The sequence below is a fragment of the Gossypium hirsutum genome, chromosome A02 (assembly GCF_007990345.1).
Source record: "Gossypium hirsutum isolate 1008001.06 chromosome A02, Gossypium_hirsutum_v2.1, whole genome shotgun sequence".
NCBI lineage: Eukaryota > Viridiplantae > Streptophyta > Magnoliopsida > Malvales > Malvaceae > Gossypium > Gossypium hirsutum.
The window spans coordinates 104,779,708-104,798,946 of record NC_053425.1 but is presented as its reverse complement, the minus strand read 5'-3'; the positions used below and the strand labels follow the sequence as shown (position 1 = coordinate 104,798,946).

Here is a 19,239-nt window from a genome sequence, read left to right as displayed (position 1 = left end):
TTTCTTCAGGAAATGGGCTATTGGATCGGTAAGAGCTTATAAATGAAGAATTATGGAAGTGTTGAAATCTGTGTATCGATATGCTTTCCGATAGTAAGAGTCTTATTTTTATGAAAATCTTCTCTTTATTTTATTTTCATACTATCTCCATTGTCGTTGTTATGGAGAACTCGTAGTTGTTAAACTAACACAAAGAATGAAAATAACAAAGAATCAAAGATAATCATTGAATTCATCTCATATGTACAGTAACTGCTATTGCTTTTATACACAATAACAAAGTCTGCTATCAACATACACCTCCAATCTCTTTGTTGGCTTTATTTTCTTATTGTTATCAGGTGCAATTGTCGAGTTTTAATAGTTACTTGTTACCTTGTTGTTTTATGTAATCTATGCATTTGTATAAATTGATCCTTTTTAAGTTGTTGGTTATTTTGGGCTCGAGGTCTAAGCTCTATACCAATGTCACAAGTTGCAGTTTAAAACCTGTGATCATCACACAAAATGTATTCTTTGGAGGTTTATTGGTTAGATGGAGATTATCTGACTCACGAGAACTAATCCAGTTCAAAAAACTGATGGAGTAGCCTGTCCATTTGAAGCCTGGGTGGCCCAATTAAGTAGATATGAAAAATTAGGCTACCTTAGTACATAGAGAAACTAATCTTAAAAGATTGAGGAAAATAATATCTGATAAGATTAAATTTGATTTGATAATATAATATTGCAAACCCCTTAATTGCAGGGATAGGCTTCATCTCGTCTGTCGATGTAAATGAAGCTAGACTGTTGGATCTGGAGGAGCTCAACTATAAATAAAGAGTCTCTCCCTCAGTTGTAAATCATCCATTGTATCTATTGTTTATGTATTCTTTGAGAGTAAATACAATTGAGAGCATTTACTCAAACACCTCTCATGTATTGTTTTCTGTTCGTTTTATCCTTCTTTTGGCTTGTGTTGTTTCCACGGTATAAATTGGTGCGTTGGAGGAATTTTGTGAGAATTCTCACTTTGCGAGAGTTAGATTGATTTTGGCATGTTCGAAACAAAGGAATCGCCTAAGGCCGCACGGATTGCGAGGCTAAAATTCTAACCCCGTGACACAAGTATAGACAAATCCAAAAGGATAAGTTGGGGCCTCAGTCTTTTCAAAATTGGAAAAATTGTAATTCAGTCCCCTCATAAATAATGAAATTATAAATTAATTTATGATTTAATTACAATTTGTCGTCACAAAAATAATTTTTTTTATGAAATTATAAATTAATACACCAGAAAATAATTTTATCACCATAAGAATCCTGTCTTCAAAATCTTCCGTAATTTCACATTTTTCGTTATTGGACTCTATAACGAATTTCACTAATAATTTCTGTCTCTCAAGAAGGAAAAGTTAGGAGATAATTACTTCAAAATTCAAATAGCAGGAAAAAAACATAGAAAAGAACAACTGGTTTTCAATGTTCACACCATCGAACATAGAAAAGAAATTATTATATTAAACACCCCCAAGAAACCAAGCATATATAGCAGCCTCTCTAAGTCTTCTCAACTTATTACATGACACTAACAACATAAAATTAAAGCTAGCTTTCACCAACTACTCTTCTAGTGGTTAAACCAATTCCTTTCTAACACCAATTCTTTCCTTTTAGGAAGTGTAGGCAGATTTGATAACCTCACCAAATTATCATCTCTAACATCACAAGCATTCTTGCATGAAAACCCAATCTTCTTCTTCCTCACAGGTAATTTGGAGCCACCTGTCTTTATTTCCCCACTTTTGGTGCACTCTTTGTATGCAGCAAGAAAAGGGTCATCTAGCCACCCCCTTAAGCCTTTCAAGGATGTGCTTCTCCTTGGTGGAGGCAACCGTATCGAGCACGGAGGAGGAGTTGGAACTTTATTATTGTCGCCAACCGCAATGTCGGTCAACAAGCAACCGTCGCCATACAACCCTCCATCAATAGGGGAGCCATAATGGGTGACCTTGGATGACTTGGAAACCCCTGGCTTGTCCTCCCAAGAAAAGGGTATATTTCCTTGAGAATGAACTTTTCTATGATTCATTTTTTAGGGTATTGAAAATCAAAGCTAATTGCTTTTTGTTTTTTGTTTTTTTGCTTTGTTGCTTTAATAAATTGGTTTGTCACACAATCTACATTGTCTAACGGCAGATATATATATACATGTAGTTCCTAAAGAACAAGCAAACTAAACGTGAATGTTAAGCAGCATTTTTCTTTTTTTTTTTCTTTTTTCTTTTTTGCTTTCAAATGAATCAAAGACGAGAGGTTCATTGAAATTTGCAACTTCAAATTAACTAAGAGGGTGTTTTTTTGTTTAATTAACAGCCATGAATTTCACTAATTAATCAACAAATAAAAGAGAAATTGATTAAGTTCCAGTTTAAGAGACGGATTTGAACATAATTTGTACATTGGAAGAGTAGCCATTAGAAAGTTTGAGGCGATTAAAATAGTGGGGTTTGGTTATAAAAGATGAAAGCAAATTTATGGATTGAAGTTTTAAGGAAAATAAATCATTGGACAATAAGATGTGAAAAAAAGCAGTCAAGGAAATTGACATTTTATATTATGATTACTTGCATAGTGGTGAAAAAAATATGTTAATAATTTTATGGACATTAATAATAGAGTAAATTACACTAGATAAATTTACATTTTAATTGTTTAACTTTAAAACATTACAAAATAATCACTAAATTATTTAAAAAAATTTATTTAAACTACCTAAATAAACTATCATTCCATGTTTTTATACTAGAAACTTGTTAATATGGAAATGCAGTTGAAATTAAGCTCAAGTTTCAAGCTTGAGCTTACTAGGGTTTTCATGTTAGGTCCGTTGTATACTAGGGTTTTTCAAAGTTTGGGCTATGGTTTTGTTAGGCTCATTATGTTTTCTGATTTTCATGTATTTGGGGCCTTTCATTGTCCTGGTTTATAATTTCTCCTCTTTTAAAATTAAATTTAAAGTTGATTTTATTTTTCATGTATATTTTGTTTAAAGTTCATAAATACTTTTTAAAAGTGGAATGTGAATTATCATAGAACCCAACATTTATTGGTAAATAGTGAATATTATTTTAAAAATATTCGTATTTTTTTTATTTTGATAAATTAAAAAAATTAGAGGCATATAAATGAGAGCAAGTATATCTCGACATCAAAAACCCTAACTGTGTTTCTGCCATACTTTCACTGTATTTGGTCATACGTTTAATGTAAAGGGTTAAATCATTATTTGATGTTTAAATTTAGTAAATTCTTATACTGAAGTCTGATTTTTCTTTTGTCTAAGTTAAGAGTTGAATATAAAAATTATTTTCATAGTCCTAAATTAGGTTATTATTCTCACATTGGGGCTTAAATATTTTTATCCAAGTTAGTTATTAAACTTGATAATAATTCTCGTTTTGAAGCATAAACTTGTCAATTATTCCTAAATTATGGCTTGAACTTTAGGGCTTTTAAAAAAATATCATGAACTAATATAGACAAAAAAAAGTTCACGTCTCAATGTAGAAATAATTGCTAAGTTCAGAGCCTGACTTGGACAAAAATAATTTAAGCCTCAATGTAAAAATAATTGTAAGTTGAAGTCGAAAAAGTGATTTAACCCTAATGTAAAATATGTTCCATATATGCACATCACATTATATACTCAATCCTGTACCATGCAAGGCAGAGAGTACTGTTTTTAACAGCATTCAAACCCTATTTTTATCCCAAAAAAGAAAAAAACTATTGATCGCAAAATCTTGCAGGGAATTTCACTTCTGTATATGTTACAAGGCTGTTTTAACAGCTGCCGACAAAAGGATATTTGTTTTTTGCAGACTGTTTGATGCTTGCTGACAAGGAAAAAAAAACCATTTCTTTTTAGTGATACATTCTAAAAATTTGTGTTGTTAACCAATGGATTTACTCAGCTAATGTTAGATTCTTTCAAGACACAAAATCCTTGTTAAAATTCTTACAGATATTTTAAGGGTCCATATTCCAACCACAAAGAACTAACTGGACCAAACATCAAAATATTAGTTTCAGACTTTGGGTCCCCATGTTTTCAATTAGTATCATGATTCAAGGTCAAGCCACAGGGTAGGGTAAGTGGCTGGACCATTCTGAGCCAATGGGGTCAGTTAGCTGAGTGGGGAACAGTCCACAAATGTGCCTCCTGCTAGGAGTCCATGAAACTCTATCCTCTTTTTGTCATCTCAATAATGTTCCCAATCTACCAACTGGAAAACAATGGCAAAGGGGTCTGCCACATAATGCCCCATCACAGTCAATCATTAACATGTATTTTGCATATTATACATATATATATGTGTGTGTGTGTGTATGTATGAATATGATGTAAATTCTAGCACTATCATTTGATCAGTGCTTGACCCCACTTTTCCCTGTTAATCATGGAGGTTCTTCAATGGATAAAAGTTCAAATGTATGCAAAGGCCTTAAAAAATCATATCATAAATCACTTCATACACCCACAAAGCTATGTTCCTACTAAAAGATTAACAAACTGAAAGTTCTTACAAGCTTTCTTCTAATGAACCTGATCCAAGCTCAGTTTTATTAGCTTCTGATTATGGAAGGAACCGAGGCAGCATCAAGGAGTTTCTTGTTGTTCTCAGCTATTGGACTGCTCCCTGAGCTGCTATTTGAAAGTCAACTGAAAGGCGTGTTCTGCAATTGTATGCGGTTGCCATCCAACCCTTCCGATAAGAAGGTAAGTGTCGATGAATTCTGGCAGCTACCTGCATTGTTCGTCGTGTTGTTTAAGATCTCTCCTAATGGACCTCCCATTGAACCTCCCCAAGATATTGGTATCCAGTTAGGTTGCTTTTTGGTTTGTTCAGTGATGTCATTGTTCACTCCTAAACCCATTTGGATCTGATCGAACTCCTGAACTAACCTAAGAGATGAAAGGTCGAGTTTCTCTTTCACTGGTGAGGACAAGGTTGATGAGAACTCTGATGTTACCATAGGAATAGACATCGAGAGTTGAGTCCAGTCAGGTTTTAACTCATTTGGCCAAGTAACGATAGAACGACTAGACTGATCCTTGGGCCAGTTATCAATGAATTGGTGAGGCGGTGTTTGATCTTGTGTTTCTTGACCAGTGAAGTCTAGGAACAGACCATGACCATACTCCTTAGAGTTCATGTAAGAGCTTTTATGCGACGGATTGACGAGAGAATCAGAAGCAACATGTCCAAAATCCGATAGAGTTGATTCTACAAATGGAACACCTTGTTTTGTAATGGTGAATGTGGTGGAGTCATCAGATTTCAGGTTGGTGGTGGAAGACAACAACGAAAACCCCCGTTGATCTTGTATTCTGCCACAAATAAATCAGAACCGCAACGAACATAACGAAAGATCCCAACAACAAAAAAAAAAAAAAAGAGTTAAATCCAAGCCTATACAACGAGTGACCAAGGTACCTAGCAAGGAGAATCCTAAGTCCCAACTACAAGTGTGGCCAATGTCACCAAAAGTAAAGATGGCACAATAGGGTCCTACTTTAAAGTAAAGAGAAAGGAACAGAAAAATACATGTATACAAACAGTTAAAGCATAATCATTATTAATATCAATGTAAGCAAGTAAAGCAACCTCAAAAGCAGAAAGCAAGTTTTTTACCTGTTCACAAGGGTGTCTGAAGAAGGATCAGCAGCACCAGACCGGTGCTGCAGTGCAATTGCGAGACTATTGGCTGCACCACCACTAGTTTTTGCCGATGCCAACAAAGAGGAAGACATCGACACCACCTTTGAATTAGTGGCAGTGTGGCCGGTCTGGCCTTCCACAGGCTTTCTTGAACGATGGCGGCCCCTGTTTATATGCCTTTCACAATACTTTTGATCAGCAACGGCATCCCGAGAGCAACGCCATTTCTTTCCATCCGTTCGACGACACCTCCCTGGCTCAGGATCGGTGCTGCCAGTATACCGCAGATGGAAAGAACCCAATCCCACTACATAAAAGCAACTCAATGATCAATGATGAAGACAAAGCAAGCAAAAAATTACTTTATAGCTAAAAATCACTTTTTTTTTTCATTTGTGATACCTATAGCTTTGGATAAAACTTTCTACAAAATATAAACAGATCACTGCACAAAACTGTTCGTTTATGCACCAAACAAGATAAGAACTTTACATGAATTATAAGGCAAGGATCCAACAGATGAACTGGTGAAGCCATAAGGGTAAAGGGATTTCTTCAAAGGTGTGAGCAAATTAGAAGGTACAGGCACATTAGACATGATGTATTTGTAGATCAATGCCTGGTGTTGTAGCTCAATCCATTGAGATGGAGTTAAAACCCCATGCATGGTTGCATTAAGGTTTCCACTACCATATCCTGAAACAAAACATTTAAGGGTTATAATCACTTGTCTGCAACATTTACTGTTTGCTACATATGTCCATTGTCCTTATTTTGCCAACTATTTTAATAGTGTCAATGTACCCAATAGCAAGAAATGTTGGAATTAAGAATAAAGTAAATGTCTATGAAAAGACCTTCACTATCACATTGAAACAAATATGCTTAAACCCTTTAAACAAACCCCATTTTAATGACCAAAATCATATCACCAAGTACCATTTTTTTTTCTTTTACCTAAAAAATAAAAAATATAAACTTTCAAACACATTACCTGCATTTCTAGTATACATAGAGAAGTCGTTGCTTTGTGTAGTTTTCTCCATAAAGTTACCATCTTTTCTGATAAAAGGAAGTGCAGATTTGAGTGAAGAGAAGCTAATCATATGATCTTGTTGTTGTTGGGGAGTTTCATTAGATCTCAACAAAGGAATGCCTTGGTGCAATGGCATTGTCTTCGGTACCTTACAACTTTTCCAGTGATCTTCTTCTTCAGCTGAATCAGAGGATCTTTCTTGCTTGGTAAACCCGGATCCGAAAAGCTTAGGCTTGGACTCAACTGGTGGAGATGGAGATGGAGCTCCATTATTAGGACCCACAATACCATCCAAACCCAGAACCCCAAAATCCATATAGAACCAATAAACAAAAACAGGGCTCTAAAAAGCATGAGTTGTTGTTGATGATGATGATGACATGGAAGGGTTGAAAGTTGAAGCTTTGGATAAAAACAAGTGTTTGAAGACAGAGAAAGAGAGGAGCATCTTTAAAAGGACAAAGGGTGTTATGTTTTGGGTTTTTTTCACTGTTTCAGATCAGATTTTTTTTTCTTTTTGGGGTGGGGGGCGGTTCATCTTTGTAATGGAAGTATCACAATTTTAGAGACTGAGCAAAAAATATATAAAAAAGGGAGCAAACAAGGGTATACTATAGTACCACACTACACCAATATATCCCAGACATGTTAGCACATATTTATCCATGGTTTTTCTTTTATAGTGAAAAAAAAAAAGCATCCGTTGCTTTCAAGGAAAGGTCAAAGTTACAAAATTCTCCTTGTTCTAAGAGCTCCTCCTTCTTTTCGAGTTTATTTTTTATATTAATTTTATGATTTTTTTTTTGAGATTTGTAGTTTTTCTTCTTAATAATATAAGAGTGTAATGTAATTTAACACTGTAATCTATATTTTTGTTGAGTTTAATTCGTTGCATAATGGTTAAATCTTTCAAAATAGTCGTATAAAGTATTAACCTTTATAAAAGTATATAAATAAAAACTTTTCACACATTTCAATCCAGTTTAAATTAAAACTCATGATAATTAAATCAAATATTGTTTAAAAAGAAAAAAATAATAACAAAAACATAATTCGAAACTTAGAGGCCCAATATGACTTTAAAGTTAAAATTTAAAATTAATTAATTTAGCCCATACTCATATATATAAAAAATGAAGAATGATTTTCTTTTAACTTACTTGATGACATACATCGAAAAAAAATAGCTCAATAATTTTTAATAGATTTTATCATTGATGAGTTAGATCTTATGAAAAAAAACAGAATGTGTAATTTAGGATGCCTAATATTGAGAAATATGACTAAGGCCAAGTTTTTTTTAATTTAATTTTTGGAGTTATAATAATATTTATGAAATTTTTAGCAAAGTATTAGTTATTATTTTTTTCATTTTGGAAAGAAATATTTAATTTTATACAACGTGATTTTTTTTAAAAAATTTTTATAGTTAAATCGTTCATACTTTTTAAAAAATATTAAATTATTTTGTTTGATAAGAAAAAATTTTTTAAAAAATTGACAATTTTTTACGTTAAAAAAGGTGGTTCGGATTTAAAAGTTCACCCTCCTCCCTAATGACTAAGTTTATTGAAAAACTTGATTGATACTTTAAAATTCAATTAAAAGATTTTAAATTTAGGAACCAATTCAAATTTTAAATCTTAATTTGAGGAAATATTGTGAAATTAATTTTTTTTGAATTACTGACTTAAATCCATTATTTTTCTTTTAATTATTATGATTTAGTTATTTGTAATTTTAATAATACATGTAAATTTTTTAAAAAAATAATTAAATTAGACTTTTTACTTTTATTTTATATATATTTTTAATTTTCTTAAATCTATAATTTATTTTAATGAATTTAGTAACTACCATTTAGATTAGTACTAAATTAGAGTAGAATAACTAACTTGACAACTTTTGTATGATAAAAAACTAACAATAAAATTTAACCTACTCAATGTAATAATAAAAAAATATCAACTAAAGACTTATTTAAATGAGCTTTTTTAGTAATACAATAAAATCTTTTACCTCACAATTATAATAATTAATTTTATTGTTACCACTATTTATCACTTCATCAAAAATAAATCACAGATGGGGTGACGAAATTTGTATGCTTAAATCTTGGGTTAACGTTGGTTGGTGGGGACAATCCCTAACTCCACTAGCCAACTACCTCTTACCAAAACAAATAATAAAAAAGTTATATTAATTATTTTATTCAATATTAATATAAATAAATCAGGTAAGTAGTCAATAGGATTTTATTCTCTTTTCAACTAAGATGAAACTAGGAATATGAATATCCCACAATCAAAACTCAGTAAACAATAACGTTGATGCGAAAGAATAGAAGAGCAACTCATTCAATAATAGGCAGGGTTTTCGTAATTAATGAATTCTGCTTTCAAGAAACAAAAGTTGGGTTTTGAATTAAAATACCTGATGCTTTACGGGCATTAATTGTATGTACTGTCACCCTTTATTGATTAACAACAAAAATGTCTTTTAGACTTAAATAATTCTAATTAGAGAATATAAGTTTTTATATTAAAATTTGATAACTAGATTTATTATAATACTTGTATTTATTTGATTCATTTTAGTATTTCAATTTGATAATTAGGTCCATTTTGATCATTGCAATTGAAAAATATAGAAATTCATCACTTACAAATTTAAAAATTTATATGAATTTCTTGGTGATGGTGTGGTATAATACCATAGGGTCATATTCAATGTTTTAGTAATTGGATCAGTGACTGAACAGGTCAAACAACTAGCTCTTGGTTTAACCAGCTTGATCGGTTCAACCGCTAGACAAATAATAAATAAATAAAAATCTAAAAAATAAAAAAAATAAAGTTTATTAAACCAATTCAACTATTGATTTTTTCCCCGATTTTCGAGTTTACCAATTTCAAGCAATTTTTTAGTGAATCGATTCAACCCCTTTGTTCGGACCACTATATTGATCAATTCTTGATCCGTCTAATCCAATTATGTTCAAGTAACACTAGTCACATTCTCAAATATCGACAGAATCCAGTCTGAATGGTTTGGATTGTGTGCTGATGTACGATGGTAAGGTAATTATGTATATGTTCCGACAGCTAAAGCCGCATGAATGTAATTATCCAACACATGATTTAGAGTTAGCCATTGTGGTGTTTGCTTTAAAGATCTGGAGACATTATCTATATGGTAAAAAATGTTATATTTATACAAATCATAAGAGTATCAAATATCTTCTCTCCCAAAACGATTTAAATCTAAGATAGCGTCGCTGAATTGAGTTGCTGAAAGATTACGATTGCATAATCGATTACCATATTGGGAAAGCAAATGTGCTAGCTAACGCCTTAAGTTGAAAGTTAACATTTGAATTGAAAGCAATATTTGCTTTGTTGATAATTTGTGATGATGACAGCTTGTTAGTTAAATTGAAAATAAATCATGTGTTGATTGATTAGATAAAAGAAGCACAATATGTAAATATTAAGCTGGTAGAGAAAATAAAGCTTGTTCAATGAGAAATAATGAGAATTTCAACATTGATGTGAATAAAAAGCCTTCAATTTCGCAATCGAATTTGTGTTCATAGCGATGCTGAACCGAAGAAATTGATTATGTGTAAAGCTCACGATGGTTCATTCGCTATGCATCCTGGTGGTGCAAAAATGTAGCATAACTTACAAGAATCGTATTGATGGCTTGGGATTAAAAAATAAATCATAAAGTATGTTGCTAAATGTTTGACTTGCCAACGAGTAAAAATTGAGCATCCAATTACCACTAGGCTGCTTCAACCTATCTCAATTTTTTAGTGGAAATGGCAGCGATGGATTTTATCATTGTTTTGCTAACCTTACTAAACAAAAGAAATGTTATATGGGTGATAGTGGACTGATTGATGAAATCTACTCATTTTCTGGTAGCAAAAACCAATTTGTCACTTCCGAAACTTGTTGAGATATATATGTTGGAAAATGTGTTCATATTTTAGTAAACATGTAACTATTTTCTATGTATACGTATTTGAACAATGAATAAATAAAGTTGATTTTATATTTCACTATTATATCTTTTGTGTTTTTGTCTTTCATGTTTTGATACTAAGCGAAATTGTGACAAACAAATGCTAGCTCATTGATTGTCTAAGTTCAAACTGATAATAAGTGACACTATAAGAATGTTTACATTGTGAGAAAGACAACTTGCTTCAATAGATAATCTAAACAAGTTCATAACCCCGTAAAATAATCAAAGTGAGCATTTGACTCAAATACTCAGAAAGATATTATGTCATTTAAAATTCCAATTAGAGAGATGGCTAGTCTGGGCTATTGAAGCAATTGACTCCACGGGTAGAGACATAAATGTACTCACTGAAAGGATGATACATTGGATTGAACCCAAGTTGAATTAATTCAGAATCCGTTTGTGAATTAATTCACTTTTGACGTTCATGGTGTGACTTAGCTAAATCTTGAGTTAGCCACTGATCATGCGTATGTAACTCATGTGCTTTGATATGAGTGGAGAATTATGATCTAAAGATGATCAAGTCGATAGCTGGTATGTTGGGTACATGACTTGTGTATGGCATGACTTTACTAGCAACAATGGAATTCATAGCTCGATTAAAGAGTTAATGATATCCTCTCATTAGAATTGTGTGAATTGATAAATATGAAATGTGGCTATTATAACAGCCCGATTTTGGGCCTAGTCGGAACAGTAGTTTTGGGACCACTATTCCGAGGCCAGAGAAAATTATTTTAGTATTATTTTGTGTTATAATATAATTTTATAAGTGCATGTAAATTTTGGTAAGTTAATTTTAGCGATTTCTAGTCCAATTTCGAAAAAGGACTAAATCGCGTAAAAGGTAAAAGTTGTGTTTTAATACCTAAAGGTGTTAAATTGCCTTGTATCTTAAATTGGGGGTCTTTAAAGTGAAATTATGCCATTGAAATTGTGATGGCCGGCCATGGGAGACAAAAAAAAATTGTTGAAAAGTCAAAATTAGGTGAAGTTGGTCACCAATTTTGACTAGTTTTATTATTAACAAATTAAAAAGAAAAAGCTATCATTTTTCTCTTCTCCTCCACCGAAAATGGCAGAAAAGAAAGGGGTTTTGAAGCTCTGAAATATCAGCCACTTACATCCCTTGCTAATGATGAAAATCGAGATTTGGACCTAGAACGGAGAGAAATCGATTAAGGGATAATTATGTCTTTTTTTACCTTTGTGGTATCAAGGTAAGTTCATATGTAAATGTTGGTAATATAGTTATTATTTTAAATGTTTTGATGTTATTTAAATGATATGATAATTATTACGAGATATTATACTTGTGATAATTGTTTGACAATATGTCAAATTATATGATATACTTGGAAAATGTGAAATACTACCGAGTATTGGTATCGGCATTCCGTAGAAGATGGTTGAGACACATGATTGGGAAAAAGGTCCCGTTGAACCTTAGGAATAGATTAGGATACAGGTGACATGTCACTGGAATATTTGGGCATCCGAGCTCGTTGAGTTGAGTCCGAGTTCACTTATGGATGCGAATGTTCGAACTCGTTGAGTTGAGTCCAAGTTCGTGAGATGTAACTAGGCATCCGAGCTCGTTGAGTTGAGTCCGAGTTCACTTATGGATGCGAACGCCCGAGCTCGTTGAGTTGAGTCCGAGTTCACTTATGGGCGGGTTACATGGTAGCTTAGCTACATATGTGGCACTTATGTGCAAACTTTCCATGTATCCGAATTATATTCCGATGTGTTCAATGGGTAAAATTTTACTCAAATGGAGGAATACTCGAGATGAAAGGGACGTATTGATAAATGTTGTGAAATGGATACTTTGAACAGGTATGTACTTAACCTTCGGGTTGAAAACTCGACATAACAACAAAATGGTAAGATGGTAAATGAAAATGTGATATGAATGTCTCGGTGATGATTATACAAATGATGTTGTATTAATTTTGTGAACAATGATCATGAATGAGTAATTTAGCCTTGACAGATTTGAGTTACTGCAGTAGTGTAACTTTGAAAATACACTAAAAATAGTGGAAAATGAGTTAGAGGTAGAATAAAATATGGGATTAAAGCTTAATGAGTTTATTTTCACATGAAAGAAACAAGGGAAGAAAAAGAATTCCATATTGTGTGATATTTGAATTCTTGTGAAATAAGGTCTGAATGAATTCGAGATTCCCTATTCTGACTTTAGAAATTCACCAAAAATTGTACAAAAATTATTAAGAGTCATACCTTACATTCATGGATTCCTTATTGAGTCTATTTTTAGGGAAAATAAACGGTATGGTCGTTGGAATTCTTTACAGGGAGAAATTTAGTTCGTAGTGCACAGGGGTCAGAGTGGTCATACCCTGAAACAGGGGAGACTTTAACTAATAAACTGTACTAATTGGCCCAACCAAAAATTCTAGAAAAAAATTAGTAAGTATAAATATGAGTCTAGTTTTAAGAGAAATAGACAAGAACATTATTCGAGTCTTGTACTAAGAGATAATTGAACTTTAGTACAGAAGGGTCGGAACTATCAGACAGTAAATCAGGGGTAACTTTGTGGAATAAACTGTACTATTTGGCTTAACCAAAAATTCTGAAAATTTTATGGAAGAAAGGAAAATAGTATAGTTTTAGGGAAAATTAACAGAACTTAATTCGGAGTTTCGTAGCTCCAGATATAAATAATTTAGTGACCGTTGGTCAGAAAGACAACTTGTAGTGAACTTGAGAATATGTTGTAAACATTGATAAAATAAGTTAACGAGTGCTTATTGTTTTCATATGAACTTACTAAGCGAAAGCTTACCCCCCTCTTCTTTCCCATGTTTTCTAGAGTTTCCAGGTTAGCTCGGGTTGGAGGCCGTCAAAGATATTATCACACTGTCAAGCTAACGCTATTGGTGTAGTGATTTCAAGTACTTTGAGCCTATGACATGTATAGGAGTTTAAATATTAGAGTTTGTGATATGGCTTTAACCATATGTGTTGGCCTATTTGGATTATGGGGTTGTAAATCTATTTTAATTATGCATGCATGTGCTATGGTATTATGTGATGAGTTTATAATGATTATAGTATGAATGTGGTAAAGATGTGAGTAAAATCTATGATATCTATTGCATGTGAAATTGCCATAATCATGACATGTTAGGAATGTTTAAGTGCCTAATTTTTCCATGTTGCATGTTATTGTATAAGTATGCGTGTATCTATTGTGAGTGTGACAAAATGGCTTGGAAAATAGCCTTGTATTTGTCCAGGTTTTTGGACACGGGCGTGTCCCTAGCACACGGGCGTGTGCTCTATACCCACATGGGCGTATGAAGCCTTGATGCAAGAGATTTTCTATGTTTTTCATGAGTTCTCGGTTGGGTCCCGAACCACTCCGGATGTATGTTTTGGGCCTCGTAAGCCCGTATATGGGACAAATTGTATGTGAAAATAAAAGTTTTTAATTATTTGAGATTTCATGGCCCTGTTTAGTATGGAAGTGTTAGTAAAAGTCAAGTAGCACCTCGAACCCCGTCCCGGCGTCGGATGCGGGCGAGGGGTGTTACATTTAGTGGTATCAGAGCATGGTTTAGATGGTTCTCGGACTAACCTAGCGTAAGAGAGTCTAGCTATACATGCCATAGTATTACTCGTGATAGTGTGATATCTCCCGGCCCTAACAAAACTGTTGGTTAAGACAGGAATGAATTCCAACCGAGTAAATCTTGATAAAGATAAGAGTAAAGTTGAGATTATTGAATCATACTTGTGACATGCTGAAAATGGGAAATGTATGAAAAGAAATTCATGATTTTCATATGAACTAGTATTCACTATGTGATACTATTGAGTTAAAGAATGTAAAATAGTGGAATGAAACAAAGTTAAGTTGTGAAAAGCTCTTTTATGCATGTTAGTATTCATACGATGTTAAATGTCCAACTTGATTTGACCAAGTGTTTATGAAAAGAAAGAAATTTGTTTGAAATGACATAATGTATGTATGAATGCTTTTATTGCATGATTAATAATCAGTATATACATGATGTTGACATTTATGTCTAGATTAATGAAGTCAAGATACAAAAATGTTATGCTTTATAATCTCAGTTAGAGAATCATAAATGTCACAATAGCATGAAAGTTGTAATGAAAGATCAAATTGGGTGGAACGCAGGGAATGAGTACGATCGTTCACTAATGAATTGACGGAAAAGACCATGGTTGGACCATGGCAATACATGAGATTTGTGTGCCAGTGTAAGACCATGTATGGGACATGGCATCGGCATTGAGACGAGAGCTAGTACAAGACCATAGTTGAACTATGGCATCAAGTAAACGATGTACTCAAAACCATGAGACGTTCTCCAATTTGATAAATATTGGCAAGTGATTAAGACTAAATATGAGAATTTGATAAGACATTAACGATAATTTGAGAAAAAGAAATGAAAGTTTGAATTGTGATAAATTCACTTATGTTTAGCTAATATTCGCATGAAATAAAGTTGCATGTATTACTAAGATATGTGAAAATGTGTTTATAACAAGTTGGAAATTTGAAATGTTTGAATCAATATGCGTAAAGCTATGTTGTTGTTGAATATGTATTTGCTTGAGAGTCAAAAGTTTAGAGGCTTTACAATCTTCGCCTCTTACCAGAATAGAGTTATACGATGAGATTCTCGAGAGATATGTTGCATAAGCTTGCAAAAGTGAAACTAAAAAGGTATAATAATGGAATAGTATGGGATTAGTGAAGACAGAATTAGTTAGAGGAATAATGTCGGACTTGCACTGATGTTTAAGTATGTCGGATTCAATCAAATAAAAGTTATGGCTATCTTTCTCTTCTGAGTATTCTATGTTTTCCTCTATTCTGGGGAATACGTATGGTTATCCCTTTCGAGTGAGAATTCTATCATACGAGGATGCTAGTGACTGTGATATTAGATGAAAAGCTCTATTGGTCTAGTTAGTTATGATCTACATTTCCCCATCTCTTCAGATTTCTATTCTGATATATTGGAATGAAGTTGACAGTAAAAATCTATGTAAGATTATTCTGATGTTTTATTGATTATAGTTTATATATGCGAGAATTATATTATCTCTGTTATGAGAAATTCTAGAGCGTACAGATAGTAGTTTCCTTCTGGTTTTCTCTGAGGGATTTTCCGGATCATCTTTATTATTTTCTTTTGGATTATATTCTCGAATTTCTGGTATAGTCTTTATATCTTGGAATTTCTTATATTGGCTTTTCTCTCGTTCTTGTTTCGAGAATTATCGAGCTTGGCTTATCTTTACGAGTAATCTTTGACTTGCGACATTAAAATCTGTTATGATTATGCTTCTGACTCAACTATAAAAGTGTGGGGATTTCAGTGTTGAGATTTCTTTAAAATTCATGGGGTAAAGAATGGTTATTCTGCAAAAGTAAATCTGAGTTATGTGCATTTAAGTTTATTCTCTGGTTCGAGAATACTGTTACGTGTTCTTTGGTAAGTAGTCGTACAGTCAGAAATGATGGGGTTTTACTCTTGAAAGTATGTTATGGAAACATTTTAGTTGGATTTCTCTTGTTCGAGAGATGTTATAAGTATAGTTATCCTGATTAATAAAGAGACCACATCTATGAAGTTGGAATCATTTGATTCATGTTAGTAAAGTTTCTAAACAGTTGATGATCAGAGTATAGAAATGTGGCTATAAGTGGTAAATTAAACAAGTACAACATGATTCGACTTTTAATTTGGAATTGCAAGGAAGATTTGATTTCTAGTTTCTGTTACTATTATTTCAGAGTAAGATTAGGGTACTGAGAAACTTCAGGCTATGCAGAGAATTGTGTACAGAGTTCACAGCAGTATTTTGTTTATTCTTCCAAAGGATGTTAAATTGACTACCGGGTAAAGCCGATTATCAGATATATTCAAGATTATAATTGTCAGTGTTGACATTGAAAGAAAAAATTGAGAAAAGATTAATATGAATTTCGTATCGAGATGTCTCTATTCTCCGGGAAATAAGAGATACCATATTGGATTTTGATAGATTGATGATAGTAGTCTGCATGACTATTATGGTATATACAGAGGTATTGTTAGTTGGGTTTGGACAAGTTGTGCTTCTAAGCTTATAGTTCTTAGAATATTAGTTTTCAGTATTTCGAATTGAGCCGAGAATTTTATGTTAATTGTGGAAAGATTACGGAAATCATGAGTATGAGTTTCAGCTGAGTTGTTTTGTAAGTTTTGAGAGAAAAATATAAGTCACTCGTGAAAGTAGAGAGCAATTTTTTTTCTGGTAAGATTTTCGGGGACGAAAATCCCTAAAGGGGAGAAGAAATGTAACAGCCCGATTTTGGGCCTAGTCAGAACAGTAGTTTTGGGACCACTATTCTGAGGCTAGATAAAATTATTTTAATATTATTTTGTGTTATAATATAATTTTATAAGTGCATGTAAATTTTGGTAAGTTAATTTTAGCGATTTCTAGTCCAATTTCGAAAAAGGACTAAATCGCGTAAAAGGTAGAAGTTGTGTTTTAATACCTAAAGGTGTTAAATTGCCTTGTATCTTAAATTGGGGGTCTTTAAAGTGAAATTAGGCCATTGAAATTGTGATGGCCGGCCATAGGAGACAAAAAAAATTGTTGAAAAGTCAAAATTAGGTGAAGTTGGTCACCAATTTTGACTAGTTTTATTATTAACAAATTAAAAAGAAAAAGCTATCATTTTTCTCTTCTCCTCCACCGAAAATGGCAGAAAAGAAAGGGGTTTTGAAGCTCTGAAATATCAGCCACTTACATCCCTTGCTAATGATGAAAATCGAGATTTGGACCTAGAATGGAAAGAAATCGATTAAGGGATAATTACGTCTTTTTTTACCTTTTTGGTATCGAGGTAAGTTCATATGTAAATGTTGGTAACATAGTTATTATTTTAAATGTTTTGATGTTATTTAAATGATATGATAATTATTATGAGATATTATACTTGTGATAATTGTTTGATAATATGTCAAATTATATGATATACTTGGAAAATGTGAAATACTACTGAGTATTGGTATCAGCATTTCGTAGAAGATGGTTGAGACACATGATTGGGAAAAAGGTCCCGTTGAACCTTAGGAATAGATTAGGATACAGGTGACATGTCACTGGAATATTTGGGCATCCGAGCTCGTTGAGTTGAGTCCGAGTTCACTTATGGATGCGAATGTTTGAACTCGTTGAGTTGAGTCCGAGTTCGTGAGATGTAACTAGGCATCCGAGCTCGTTGAGTTGAGTCCGAGTTCACTTATGGATGCGAACGCCCGAGCTCGTTGAGTTGAGTCCGAGTTCACTTATGGGCGGGTTACATGGTAGCTTGGCTACATATGTAGCACTTATGTGCAAACTTTCCATGTATCCGAATTATATTCCGATGTGTTCAATGTGTAAAATTCTACTCAAATGGAGGAATACTCGAGATGAAAGGGACGTATTGATAAATGTTGTGAAATGGATACTTTGAACAGGTATGTACTTAACCCTCGGGTTGAAAACTCGACATAACAACAAAATGGTAAGATGGTAAATGAAAATGTGATATGAATGTCTCGGTGATCATTATACAAATGATGTTGTATTAATTTTGTGAACAATGATCATGAATGAGTAATTTAGCCTTGACAGATTTGAGTTACTGCAGTAGTGTAACTTTGAAAATACACTAAAAATAGTGAAAAATGAGTTAGAGGCAGAATAAAATATGGGATTAAAGCTTAATGAGTTTATTTTCACATGAAAGAAGCAGGGGAAGAAAAAGAATTCCATATTGTGTGATATTTGAATTCTTGTGAAACAGGGTCTGAATGAATTCGAGATCCCCTGTTCTCACTTTAGAAATTCACCAAAAATTGTACAAAAATTTTTAAGAGTCATACCTTACATGCATGGATTTCTTATTGAGTCTATTTTTAGGGGAAATAAACGACATGGTCTTTGGAATTTTGTACAGGGATAAACTCAGTTCGTAGTGCACAGGGGTCAGAGTGGTCATACCCTGAAACAGGGGAGACTTTAATTAATAAACTGTACTAATTGGCCCAACGAAAAATTCTATAAAAAAATTAGTAAGTAGAAATATGAGTCTAGTTTCAATAGAAATAGACGAGAACATTATTCGATTCTTGTACTATGAGATAATTGAACTTTAGTACAGAAGGGTCGGAACTATCAGACAGTAAATCAGGGGTAACTTTGAGGAATAAACTGTACTATTTGGCTTAACCAAAAATTCTGAAAATTTTATTGAAGAAATTAAAATAAGTCTAGTTTCAGAGAAAATTAACAAAACTTAATTCGGAGTTTCGTAGCTCCAGATATAAATAATTAAGTGACCGTTGGTTAGAAAGATAGCTTGTAGTGAACTTGAGAATATGTTGTAAACATTGATAAAACAAGTTA

The 19,239-nt window shown here is 32.9% G+C and overlaps 1 protein-coding gene across 1 annotated transcript; it reads right to left on the bottom strand.

Annotated features, from left to right (window-relative positions):
* Positions 1-4,478: 4,478 nt before the first annotated feature.
* Positions 4,479-7,394, bottom strand: LOC107940928 (growth-regulating factor 1). Its single transcript, XM_016874395.2, has 4 exons — positions 6,703-7,394; positions 6,201-6,404; positions 5,682-6,015; positions 4,479-5,377 (listed from the first exon to the last, which is right to left on the bottom strand). Exons 1-4 carry the CDS (start codon positions 7,058-7,060, stop codon positions 4,705-4,707), a joined length of 1,569 nt encoding a protein of 522 aa, XP_016729884.1. The 5' UTR covers positions 7,061-7,394; the 3' UTR covers positions 4,479-4,704.
* Positions 7,395-19,239: the final 11,845 nt, after the last annotated feature.